This window comes from Nansenia antarctica (genome assembly GCF_963989245.1).
Source record: "Nansenia antarctica genome assembly, chromosome: 13".
Classification (NCBI taxonomy): Eukaryota; Metazoa; Chordata; class Actinopteri; order Argentiniformes; family Microstomatidae; genus Nansenia; species Nansenia antarctica.
Genome location: NC_137683.1, coordinates 12,954,747 through 12,968,219, shown reverse-complemented (window position 1 = coordinate 12,968,219; position 13,473 = coordinate 12,954,747). Strand labels below are relative to the sequence as shown.

The following is a 13,473-nucleotide window of genomic DNA, read 5'->3' as shown; positions in this document are numbered from 1 at the left end:
ACCCTCTCTTGACTGCGACCTACGGTGAGACTCAGCACCGTGGACAGCGCCCATTCCAGCCCCTGGGCAGAGGAGAGGCAGGGAAACCCCACAGCTATGCACAGCTTCCCTGCATCCCCCAATTACAGGGTTCCTACAAGTTTCAACAAGTCACATTTAAGACCTTTTTAGACCTTTTTTTAGACCTCTTTGAATAGAATTTTAGACCTATTCGCACCACCATATGATGGCTTTTTGTCATCCTCGAGGTGATGAAATTAGGGATTTCACTGCCATACAGACAAAAAAAGGAAGCGAATTGGCATTTTTTGGGTTCCAGCTTGATTTATTTCTGTGTAAATAGATCGGGCTGATTTCCTTGTAGGATCTAATTTTTAAGACCTAGCACCTAATTTCTAGACAGAATAACCAACATTTGAGACCTTTTTAGGCCTTATTAATTGGATTGCTGGATTTTAGACTTTATGGCTTTTTAAGACCAGCGCGGGAACCCTGCGATTAGTCGAGTTACGCTATGTTTTACTGACTTGTAAACAGTTGAGTGACGTGATAATCCCAAACATGTAGGTGAATGTGAAACGTGACGTCGCAACTTGTAGATCAGCTCCTTTTCTTGCAGAAAAATCTGACCATCTCCAAAAAGTGAGAAAGCAGTCATGACTAGGCAGTCATGAAGGGCTTTAGTTTCATGGACTTTACAGTTTACAATGTCCAGAGTTTTTTGGGTTCCCCAAAATGCCCTCATCTATTGCATCTATTTCATTTCTAATGCAAATAAGCTATTTGATCACACTACAGCTAATTGTATGTTTTCCTGAGGGATAAGTCTTGTTTACAGGTAGGCTATGTTTGTAGCCCCTTTATTTACACTGGCTGCAGTAAAGAAAGCACTTTTTGTAAGTGTCTGATTTTGCACAACTTGTGTTGGTCAATGCTGGTCATGTTCATTTATGTTCCAATAAAAAGTACTTTCATATAACTGCTTTGGAGTACATTTTTTAAATCAAACACTGATATTGTTAACAATGCAACATGTTAGAGGGTTCCTTGAACCATTTATAGCATTAGTTCTGAGAATCGTTCATATTCAAGCAAAATTGGTATTGTAACTAAAATAATCGAATCGATAGCGAAACGAAACCTTGCAAATCGTTTTTGGGAAATCAGTGGCGATACCCAGCCCTACTCCCAACAGCTCGGTAACAAAGAGGTGTTTCATACCTGTTAATCATTACAAAAGCTGTAAATAGTACAATTGTTTACATTAGAAGGCTAATCTTATTTCCTCGTTGAGAGGCCTGGAACATGGCTGAAGTACCTTGCTTGTGGAGGCTTTGTACGTGGTCTTCAGCTTCTGTGACAGTTGACTTGTGCTGTGACTGGCTGTGTACAGAGAGATGAAGGGATACATGGTTACAGAAATGAAAGAACAGGTCGGGCCTCATTCTCAGAGAAAGGTAACACCTCAATTAAAGAGCTATTCTTTTCCCCTCTTGTGACGACATACTTCTACCACCGATGGAAGTGACGAGGTTCGATCCATATACCAACAAAGCCGAGGCTTGTTTGTTCTAACGTGAGCGGACTCTGAATGGGGGGAGGTTCTCTAATAGGCTACTTTCAAACTAACTCCATTTTAAGAAAGTGCTACAAGTGAGGTAATATAATATGCAAAACTACCGTATATCGAGATACTTCAAGCATACTGCACCTTTGGTTTTTAGAGCTCCTTTGGTCAGATCTCCTCCCTCGATGGTGTGTCCATCGGCTGCCAGACGCTCGTTAAGCGTGTCAATTTCCCGACGCACTGCAGAATTAGCACACCAACAGGGTTATGTAACAAACACCAGTGACCACAAACCCACAAGAGTCAATCAGTCCCCTCAAGATCAATATACCAGAGGTGCAAACTGGTGATGGCCCAAAAAGGTGACACATTTTTTTGTGAGACCATTATCAATGCGCGGATGCATTTTTTGTTGGGGGATGGTGGGTGGGGGATAGCGCTAGCACTAGCGGTGGTCTCAGTGGCGGCCCTAATGTTAACACCTGCATAATTATGTTGAAAACAGGTTGTTCACTGTGACTGTGTCCTCCACACTGTCTAGAATTGTACGTAGCTGCATGAAGCTAAAGTTATTTCAACAGAATCGGAGTTTAGCAGACAGGAAGTCTGCAGATCTACATGATTCACGTGGATGACCTATTTTGAAGTAAAAACAGCTAATTTAGCAGAAAGGTGACAAGTTTGCACCCCTGATTATACAGTAAATATAGGACAGGGAGGTGTATGGCAGTTATTAGTACCCAGTATGTCCACAAGCAGGCAGGATTCTCTTCTGACAATACTTATACAGTGGGGTAAATAAGTATTTAACACACAAACATTTTTTACTTCAACATATTTCTGGGGGGCCCCACTGCTGAATCTTGACCATCAGTTCCTTCCACAAATGTTCTATTGGATTGAAGTCAGGCGATTGACCAGGCCAGTCAAACATCTTTACTTTCTTCCTCTTGAACCAACTGAGTCTCCTTTGCAGTATGTTTTGGATCGTTGCGCTATGACATCCCTTCGATCATTTGTATTCCACCAGGACCATGTGAAGAGAAACAGTCCTGTACCATGGCAAGTCTACCTCCCAACTCCACTGTAGGTAGGGTACTTTTAGGATCACGCAGAGCCATTTCTCCTCCAAACATGGAGTGTGGTATTGTTGGGGAAACGTTTATTTCTACTGACCAGACTACATTCTCCCAGTAATCTACAGGCCTCTCCAAATGTTCAGTAGCAAACTTCAAACAAGCTTCAACATGCCTTTTCTTCAATAACGGAGTCTTCCGAGGTGATCGCGAATGGAGACCGTGGCGGTGGAGTGTATTGTATCGCCTATTGTTTTGTTTGTGAAAACTGTACCCGCTGCTTCCAGGTCTTTCTGGAGCTCTGCTGGAGTGGTCCATGGCTCTTGGGCTACTCTTCTGACTAACTTTCTGACTGCCCGGTCAGACATCTTGCGAGGAGCACCTGTGCATGTCCGGTTGATGGTCGAATGATGTTCCTTCCACTTGCGGATAATGGGCCCAATGGTGCTTATAGGAACATTTAGGAGTTGAGAAATCTGTCGGTAACCAGTGCCATTATTCTGCTCCTCAACAATCTTATTACGAAGATATCGGGAAAGACCTGAGATGTTTCTTGCAGAAACGCTCGGTGACAAATGATTTGTTTACTTGCATTCAGAGGTGGGAAACCCTTTTTCAAAGAGTGGAGGTACTTACCCACCAACATGCAATAACCAAACTGATTCTAATTAGCACAGGTAGGAGAATAAACTGGATTAGTGCATTAGTGCTTTTTTTATGGATTAGAATGTTACAATTTCTTTAGCTGTGTAGTTTCATCGAGTTAATACCAATGTCTGTTCTAGCTGGAATGGAAATATGTTAAATGACTTTTATTTCCCCCACTGTATATCATCAGAAAAGTATTACCATGCTCTGTGTCCTCTCTGGCAACACAATCAACAACTAGGATTCTTCATTCATCATCACTTACGTTCTAAATTTTCAATGTAGAGATTCTCAAACTCGCGCTCAATCTGTCCAAACAGGTCAAGTAGATTACTCCGTAAGGATAGAGGCAGTTTGGAATCCTGCCAACAGGAAAAACACAAGAGAGAAACAACTGTCAACTACAGCATAGGCCAGGATTATGTCTGCACAATTATGGGAAAAGAGGAACAAGGTCATAAAGCACTTCATATTCTGACAGGCGTAATTCAATACATGCACAACACACCATTGTTTTCTCTAACTGAAGCGTAATAATTACCATTTCAGAGCTGGCTGGAACCATTGTCACTTCGGAAACACTGACATTGGGCAAAGACTGTCGATACATACATAGTAGTAAAATAGTAGTAAAATGGGGCCCAGTTAGCCACAGGAGGCTGTGACATTGAATTGTGTCAAGCTCGTAAACTACATAGGTATCAAATCGATTTAACAACATAGTAACACTATTTCTCAATTGTTTGACTTCAGATAAGGTCTAAGGCCTCTATAAATAAAAAATGACTTTGTTTCACAAAACTCTTTAAGGAAACAATCTAACGTGAGCCAAACAATCACAAAGTACTCTCTGCACTAGGGTGCTACAGATCAAAAACTAGGTTTCATTAAAACAATACAACCTAACTACATTTCTACTGACTTACCTCCATTCTCAATGTCTGGAAGTTCCCAGGAAAAATAGTTTGCCAGGCAGATTAAAACGATGCAGACAAGCTCCTCATGTCCACCATGAAAACAATAAACTTTAGCCTGGTTTCGAAAGATTGTTCGAACTGTTACTGTATCATCATCGCTAACTGAAACATAATGAAGTCAAATATCTCCCTCAGGTCTTCAAAATGGCATGTGTTGGAGAGCGTTGAGTGTGTTAGAACGAGCTCGACCGCTCTCCATTCTGTCAAAGCCACATGTAAACACAATCGTAAAGGCAATTAGCCAAACAACAGTCTGCTCCTTAGTCTTTAAGAGCTGCTCAATCATGTGCCCTTAAAAAGTAAAGATCTCCTTGGTTACTCAACATAATGACAGCATTGAGAAAGGGAAAGGTTATGACACTTAATATGTATGGCCAGTTTAAAGTGGAGGGAGAGGGGGAAGTGTGTGTGGTGTGTGTGTGTGTGTGTGTGTGTGTGTGTGTGCGCGTGTCTGTGTGTCTGTGTGTCTGTGTGTCTGTGTGTCTGTGTGTCTGTGTGTCTGTGTGTGTGTGTGTGTGTGTGTGTGTGTGTGTTTATGCATGCGTGTGTGTGTGTATGTGTGTGTGTGTAATGTGTGTGTGTGTGTGCGTGTTTGGGGGGGTGGGGGGGGTACTGTCCACAATGAGCCAACAGGTAGTGGAGGTGGATAAAGAGACGTGATGAAAAGAATAATCAGACCCGGACATGCAGCCAGTATTAAAACTTGATGAGACACCAGCTTGCGGGAGGGCCAGTGTACTCAGACCAAACACTTTACACATCAACGCTGTCCAATACAAACAACCTGCTGTATGCTAGCGAAAAAAATAACAGATGCTGGTCATCTTCATGGTCTGTTACTTCAAGCAGATGGAAATAGAATTGTAGCCTAAAACACAATACACTAATTCCATAGATGATTTGAAATGTTAAGAGATCAATTCAGTTGGGAGATGTTTTCTGTTTCATTGTGTCATTGCCCTGGCAACTCCCTGTGGTACGATAGGAATGTCTTGATCAAACAGGTTTTATTATCACACTGTGAAGTCGTCTTATGTACTGTAGCTTTGTATCAGGTACAGTATGGCCACTTGTCAACAAACCTCTTGTACTACTCTCACTGTACTGTCTCACTGTTCACTGTACTGTAAATCAATCGTTCCAGAGTACTTGAATTCCAAACGGGCGCTGGCTTATTGATGAGGTGGTTAATCACTAACTAGACTTAACAAATAATCCATATATTAACGCCAGACCTGTTCTACTTTGTTAATGTATAGTGAAATATCAATTTCCAAAGTTTCTTCATAAATCAATCATTTAAGAGACTCTGAAAACACTGAATAATGAAATGAATAATAGCAATTCTATAGTTGACTGACTGCTGACCGCTTGCCAAAGAGAATTACATTTCCATTTCCAGATGACAACATTGAAACTTAGAAGACATTTAGACTAAACACACTGATCTGGTTGCACTTTCTCTGAGGAGGTAGGACACATAGCTTAATCAGGTAACACAGCATGCATGTTACATGATGTTGCAACACCAGATATAGACATAACATGAGCAATGCCGCAAAACCGGCTGTACTTTACTCTCCTTGAATATCTTGCAGGAACGAACCTAACCTCCTATGCACACAAGCACAGAATAACAATAAAAATGCAATACAAGACCATGGTGGCTCTTTCATATGTGTGTGTGTGTGTGTATGTGCGTGTGTGTGTGTGTGTGTGTGTGTGTGTGTGTGTGTGTGTGTGTGTGTGCGTGTGGCTGGTCTATCTAAGAGAAGGGCCAAACAGTTAGCAAAGTATTGCTCAGTATCTGCTATTATTGGTAGCCGCTCAATATGGAGAAGGCGGTGCTTCTTGTACCCATGAGCTGGGTACTGTCTGTTTTACAGTATCGATACTGTATCTGTCAATCCACAGTTATCATTTGGTGTGAATAACATCCACTGTAATCATAACTGGTTGTTGGCTCAGCACTACTGTAACTGACTGTTTTCATAATGTCAAAATGCACTGATAGTATTCATGTCTTTTAGATATTGTAAATGTATGTGGACATAAATAAAGCATTTAAAATGTGTGTGTGTGTGTGTGTGTGTGTGTGAGAGTGTGTGTGTGTGTGTGCGTGTGTGTGTGTGTGTGTGTGTGTGTGTGTGTGTGTGTGTGTGTGTGTGTGTGTGTGTGTGTCTGATCAATCTGCTTTTGGCAATAGAATCCGAGCAGCTTTAATAATGTGTCAGCTTGGTTTTAGGAACAGTCACAAAATAAAGATAAGGATGTGTGTGTGTGTGTGTGTGTGTGTGTGTGTGTGTGTGTGTCTGTGTGTGTGTGTGTGTGTCTGTGTGTGTGTCCGTCTGTGTGTGTGTGTAGCAGCCAGCTCACCTGTCCCTCCAGCATGTCTCTCTGCATGCCTGTGCGCTCCTGCTCGGGGCTGTTGGTGCGCCGAATGGACAGACTGTGGGACTTGAACTTCTGCTTTGAGTGGCGAGAGGCTGCGCTACTTCCACCCTCTACAGGCATCCCTCCTCTGTGACGTCCTCCGGCTCACTTCCTACCTGAGGCTGAGCAAACAGAGCCCGGAGTTAACCCCTGTCACATGGCTGATGCCTGGTAAAGAGAGAGGCTTTACTGTTCTATGAACACTGGTCACAAACTGGAACACTCCTGTGTGTACTGTGCCCGGCTGTTTATTTTAAACCCCCGTCATATCTAGGCCGTAATACCTTCAACTGAAATACGCTGGTTACAATCTCTCCCAACACAGAGACTATTTACATGGCACTTACAAGTTGATAAGCTTCAAATGTGCTCTAGCTAATCACATGGTGATCATGAGTGATCGTTATATGACTAGCCTATGCCCTGTATTCATTTGTTGGTTTTAACAGGGCAGGAATGCAAGTGCATGTCATCATGTGCATCATGTGACTCCACTTCACACCAAGGATATGCAATCTTACATGTGGTTACCAAAGCCTTAATTGAATGTGATAAGCATGTGCCAATGACAATGCATAGCATAAATACCAGCAGTGAAGTGGAGCGAATGGCAAGCACATTTATGAGGATGCTGCTAAGGCCAGGCAGTGTTTTCCACAGCTGATGGAGAGGAGAAGGAAGCCCCCCCAGAGGCAGAGGACACCAAAGGCTGGACGAAATAGAAAGAAACAAGGTGTCAAGTCAACGAATGGAAAACAGTTATGGAACATGGGACAGCAATGTAGGAGAATGTCATACTAGAGACTAGAGAGGGAACCATATGGATCATAGATTCTAGGAATATTTTGCAGGGACTGTGCACGATGATGACGATGTGAATTATGCATTGCATTGATGAAGCATAGACATAGATGAAACATACGATATGACTTCTTGACATGCCACAAACATCATTTTTACAGCATAACATCATCAGCTAATGTTACCATGTAGCTACTGTCCCAGGGCTAACGGGAAAGCGACCCGGTACAAGCTAACAAATCCTCATCCTCATCATGCATGCATCATACAAAGCTGTGCAACAACACAACAGTGCAACGATCGAACGACTTCAATAACACGGTTAGCTAAATATGCATGTGTCTATATGCATGTGTCTTTTGCAAGTGCATTTCCCAGAAGAGAGGGGCTGCTACCTACTAGTAGCTTAGCTGGCCACGTCTTGTCTGCTGCCTGCACAGAGACTACAGATCCACTAGTAGTGAAAGTATCTGGATCGGACTCAGCAGCACTCAACTATTACACCCAGGGCTTCTCTTCTTCCATTCCAAAACAGTAATTCCTCCCTCCGATCCTCCCAATGTTCAACTCTCCTTCACGGGGTCTGATCAAACTGGATGGGGATGGGTGTAAGCTGCAGGGAGAGGTATGCGGCTAACCCTTTCCCAGCTTAGTGGGATCATAGTGAAGGTGAGTTAGTGAACGAGGAGGGCAGATCGGAGGAGGAAGTGTGATCAAGCAACTGGAACGGAAAGCAGCCCAATACCTTTGACGCACGAGGAGGAGGGACACACGTCATCTCTTGCTATTCTATTCTAAAAATGTCCTCTATATTTCGAATAATCGTTATTATGTAAAATGAGGCATTTCACTTTAAAGCTGCAAAAAACGATCATGTGTTTAACGTATACTGCAATGTGTTTCCGAGCTGTCAAATTACATGTGTGGTGTTTACATCGTCAACCAATCAGATTTCAGCGTGTTTCTGTCCGGACCAATCATTGCCTCGAGCGTCAGTGATGGGCGTTCTTAATTCAGGAGGCGTGTACAAGAGCGTTACAAGGAGTGGCAGCAGAATTGGGCCACTTTTGATGTAGCTACCTGCAACAGGATTGATCATTTTAAAAGGGATCGCACGGATCTTTTCGGTGATTCGAGTCGAGTATTATTCTTCTTGGATAACACCGGTTGTCCAAAGGTTGACAGTCCCCCCACCTAGAAAGATCTGGCGGTGGTTCGATGGCGTGGTCTCAGCCTCAACACGTGTGATTGGTCTTCTGTTCCCGTCTGGCGATGTTGCGCGTTTTGTGGGTGGCGCTTAGGACGGTGTCCTGCGAGGGACATGCTGCTTTGTTGAAGCCAAAAATACCTGTGTCAAGACTCAGAGGAGGTACTGTCACTGTGAGAAATCCGCTGTTTCATCCCAGATCGATTACTTCGAGATATTCCTCAAGGTAAGTACTAACGTTGTTGCATGTCGTGACGTTAGAATGATAAGGTTCTATCTCCATTTTGGTCAAAATTGAGTTTTTTTTACATGATCTGATCCATTAGGTGTTTATTAATGCCTGTGTGGTGTTATTTTTAAAATGTTGACATTTTTGAGTTAGTAATTCATAAAATACAAAGGTTTCCATCTCACAAAACATAATGGAATGTAAAAACTTTGACGCTCAATATCTCTGAACTGCCCTAAACGGAGATAGAACCTTATCATTCTTAGATCACGTACTGTTGTTGCATTTGTCATTTTAGCCACTTTTAGTCCAACATATCCTTTCGCGATTTACTTACTACATGTCTGTTGTATTGATAGTTATGCATGTTGAGTCGCCTGCCTCATTATTTGAACTCGTCTTGCGGGTGTAGCTGTCTAAAGCACTTTGTTGTTTACGCCGATCTATAAACAGTTATTCAGTATACTGCTGCAGACCTGTCGTGACGTTAGAATTATAAGGTTCTAAATTTTTGTCAAATTTTAGTATTTTACATAATCTGATCCATGAGGTGTTGATTAATGCCTGTGTGGTGTTATTTTTTTAAATGTTGACATTTTTGAGTTCATAATTAATAAAATACAAAGGTTCCATCTCACAACACATAATGGAATGCAAAAACTTTGCCGCTCAATATCTCTGAACTACCCTAAACGGAGATAGAACCTTATCATTCTAAACGGAGATAGAACCTTATCATTCTAAACGGAGATAGAACCTTATCATTCTAAACGGAGATAGAACCGTATCATTCTAAGCTCACCCTGTGTTGATCTGTTTTACAGCCAGGCCAGAGAGTTGAGAGCTTCGGACAGGATGCCTGAGATTAACACGGATAATCTGGACGAGAAGCAGGTCCAGCTGCTGGCAGAGATGTGCATACTGATCGACGAGGATGACCACAAGACAGGGGCTGACACCAAGAAGAATTGCCACCTTAATTCAAACATTGACAAAGGTACAGTGATCATGGGATGTTTCCACAGCATCAAAGCCTATTCTTCCTGCTGACCAGATTCTCAACATTGGAAAAATTGATGATCGATATTGATTATGTATTACAACACATTCGCTCTCACTGTAGTCTTGCACAGCGCTCCCTCTCTACTCTAAAATAAATGCCATATTGAGTAGAACCGACTGCTGATAAAGTCATCTGTTTTCCAGGCTTATTGCATCGTGCGTTTAGTGTCTTCATCTTCAACAGTGAGGAAAAACTGCTCTTACAACAGAGGTCTGATGCCAAGATCACTTTTCCAGGTGAGTAGAGTAGGCCTACCCTGGGAAACATGTACAAGTTTATATTGTGAGCTAGGTATTCCCGCCTTGACACTAGTTTGTGTGTGTGTGTGTGTGTGTGTGTGTGTGTGTGTGTGTGTGTGTGTGTGTGTGTGTGTGTGTGTGTGTGTGTGTGTGTGTGTGTGTGTGTGTGTGTGTGTGTGTGTGTGTGTGTGTGTGTGTGTGTGTGTGTGTGTGTGTGTGTGTGTGTGTGTGTGTGTGTGTGTGTGTGTGTGTGTGTGTGTGTGTGTGTGTGTGTGTGTGTGTGTGTGTGTGTGTGTGTGTGTGTGTGTGTGTGTGTGTGTGTGTGTGTGTGTGTGTGTGTGTGTGTGTGTGTGTGTGTGTGTGTGTGTGTGTGTGTGTGTGTGTGTGTGTGTGTGTGTGTGTGTGTGTGTGTGTGTGTGTGTGTGTGTGTGTGTGTGTGTGTGTGTGTGTGTGTGTGTGTGTGTGTGTGTGTGTGTGTGTGTGTGTGTGTGTGTGTGTGTGTGTGTGTGTGTGTGTGTGTGTGTGTGTGTGTGTGTGTGTGTGTGTGTGTGTGTGTGTGTGTGTGTGTGTGTGTGTGTGTGTGTGTGTGTGTGTGTGTGTGTGTGTGTGTGTGTGTGTGTGTGTGTGTGTGTGTGTGTGTGTGTGTGTGTGTGTGTGTGTGTGTGTGTGTGTGTGTGTGTGTGTGTGTGTGTGTGTGTGTGTGTGTGTGTGTGTGTGTGTGTGTGTGTGTGTGTGTGTGTGTGTGTGTGTGTGTGTGTGTCAGCCGGCACATATGGAGGAGAAGGTGTTACCTGTACCCTTAGACTCAGACTGAAACACATTGAGCAACCGAGTGTCCTATGCTGATGCAGCTACTAATGTTTGTGTTCAAGAATTTTATTGTAAAATGTGAACGCAAATAAAGATACTAAAATGTGTGTGTGTGTGTGTGTGTGTGTGTAGGGTGTTTTACCAACACATGCTGCAGTCACCCCTTACACACAGCCAGCGAGCTGGAGGAGCAGGATTGCGTGGGCGTGAGGAGAGCCGCTCAGAGACGACTTGAAGCTGAACTGGGAATCCCCATGGACCAGGTACAGCCCTGTGTGTGTGTGTGTGTGTGTGTGTGTGTGTGTGTGTGTGTGTGTAGGCCTACATGACTGAGATCTCAAACTGAAATGACCCATGATGACATATATATTAGTTAACTGAAATAATCATCCTCTGTGGCTCATAGAGATGGGGATCAAGAACCGGTTGCAGTTGAGAACCGGTAACAAATAGTTTGATGCGTGGGAATCGTACGCCTCTGAGGTTATCGATTCCTCTTATCGATGGCAGCATGTTTTGCGCATGCGCTGACGGTTGTCCGAACGTCTGAACATTCCAATCTAAACATGTCAGAGCAAGTTGTTGCAAAATGTTATGGTTGCGGATTGATTGGTACTCTAGAGAGTATTATTCAACACGCATCTATGTGTAACAAAACAGGTAATAATCATGTTTATACATGGGATGAATTAACGTTCATTTGAATGAATTTTAAAAGAGGAAAATGACAGTTAAAGAGTATCTACTGTCAACATATCTAAAATTAGCAACAGAAAGCTAGCTAAGATCAACGTTAATGTTAACACGATAATGTAAAATTGTTGGCCATTCTCTAAAGCCTGGTACACACATAAAGGTAATCTGGCCGATTTTGGCCCGATTTCCCCCCTTCCGACCAAGGACAGCAAATGCACGATTATCGGATGGCTCTAAAGATTATCCTACAAGATTATCCTGTGGTGTGTAGGGTTGGGTATCGTTTGGGTTTTATCCGATACCGGTGCCAAACCGATACTTTTAAAACGGTACCGAAATCGATACTTTTGATACTTAAAAAAAAATATATATATATTATATATTTATTAATATAATTATGTATATATTGCATAATTAGCATATTATTGTTTAATATTTTCACTTTCTTACTAATTGTATGTTATTAATGATTATTAGTCTATTATCGGTGTGAACAGACTCCTGACACCTATACTGCAGCCAGCCACCAGGGGGCGATCAAGATATTTTGGCTTCACTTCATTGTAATAATTTTCAGTTATCAATCAAGCAAAATGTCACTCTCAAAGAACCTGAAGCATAAATTTGATGTGGAAAACCGCAGCTTTAATGAGGAATGGACTGACAAGCATGCATTCATCTTGCCAACATTTAGTAACAATTCAATTCCCGTTAGGACCATATTTACAGAAAAATATAAGCACTCACTGCAATGGAAGTCACTTTAGATAAATGCATCAGCTAAATGGAGATTTATTATTATTATATATTAAATGAAAACAGAACTCTTCTGAGAAAACAAAACAGAAGCTGACATAATAATCTGTAATAATTCTGTTTTGATCCATTTTTAATGGTCAATTCCCAATGTCAAGTTTTAGATATGACTGTATGACTCTTTGCTCCACTATTTGCTCATCATCTTTAACGTAACTCCCTTTAGGTAACCCCAGAAGAGATGACCTACCTGACCAGGATCCACTATAAAGCCCAGTCTGATGGTGTGTGGGGAGAGCATGAAATTGACTACATCCTCTTCATGCAAAAAGATGTGGAGGTGAATCCAGACCCCAATGAGATCAAGAGCCACTGCTATGTGACCAAAGAGGAGCTGAAGGAGATGCTGAGGAAAGGCAAGAACAAGGAGCTGGAGATCACCCCCTGGTTCAGTCTCATCGCGGAGACCTTCCTCTTCACGTGGTGGGACAACCTGCAGAATCTGAAACAGTTCATGGATCACGACAAGATCCATCGCATGTGATCCCACTCCCTTGTTTTAGTCTGTAGGTTTTCCACAGATGCTGCTAAGTAGAGCACTCATGTTTTAGTCTTACTGGAGATGATGGAGTCAGTTTTCATAGGACATGGCCTTTGTTCTTAGGTGTTTTATTCACCTCCTGAGTTGTCTGAGTGAGATGGAATTGACCCAAGTTGAAGTCTCACCGTTTTAAATCAGAGTAATAATGGCTGTATCAGGACTATGATTTTGATATAGATCCTTGTACTGTTTAAGTATATTTTTGTATATAAGCTATGTAAGTGCCTGATTTTAACTGAGACTAAAATTTGTGAGGAATGTTGTGTAGCAGTCAACTGTTTTCAGGATTCCCACCCCACTGTATGATAATGTATATTGATTATATTGATTATATCAGCTAGCTGAATGTTTGTTTGTAGCATTTACTCAA

At 42.3% G+C, this 13,473-nt stretch overlaps 2 protein-coding genes across 2 annotated transcripts in view; one reads left to right on the top strand and one right to left on the bottom strand.

Annotated features, from left to right (window-relative positions):
- wdr37 (WD repeat domain 37) overlaps nt 1–8,682 on the bottom strand; it is a 27,487-nt gene extending 18,805 nt beyond the window's left edge. The window contains exons 1-6 of the mRNA XM_080543850.1: nt 8,583–8,682; nt 7,290–7,410; nt 6,645–6,823; nt 3,557–3,653; nt 1,712–1,807; nt 1,319–1,383 (exon numbers count right to left, since the gene is read on the bottom strand). Coding sequence (XP_080399976.1) covers nt 1,319–1,383; nt 1,712–1,807; nt 3,557–3,653; nt 6,645–6,782 — 396 coding nt within the window. The 5' untranslated portion in view covers nt 6,783–6,823; nt 7,290–7,410; nt 8,583–8,682. The remainder of the gene's footprint in view (nt 1–1,318; nt 1,384–1,711; nt 1,808–3,556; nt 3,654–6,644; nt 6,824–7,289; nt 7,411–8,582) is intronic.
- Nucleotides 8,529–13,473, top strand: idi1 (isopentenyl-diphosphate delta isomerase 1). The gene is made up of 5 exons (XM_080543851.1): nt 8,529–8,935; nt 9,763–9,935; nt 10,145–10,237; nt 11,183–11,313; nt 12,729–13,473. Exons 1-5 carry the CDS (start codon nt 8,775–8,777, stop codon nt 13,044–13,046), a joined length of 876 nt encoding a protein of 291 aa, XP_080399977.1. The 5' UTR covers nt 8,529–8,774; the 3' UTR covers nt 13,047–13,473.

Excerpts from the sequence above, each read along its gene's own strand:
- idi1 (XM_080543851.1), top strand. The coding sequence starts at position 8,775 with ATGTTGCGCGTTTTGTGGGTGGCGCTTAGGACGGTGTCCTGCGAGGGA. Across the intron at positions 8,936-9,762 it reads ACTTCGAGATATTCCTCAAG|CCAGGCCAGAGAGTTGAGAG; the intron begins GTAAGTACTAAC and ends TCTGTTTTACAG. Across the intron at positions 9,936-10,144 it reads TAATTCAAACATTGACAAAG|GCTTATTGCATCGTGCGTTT; the intron begins GTACAGTGATCA and ends TCTGTTTTCCAG.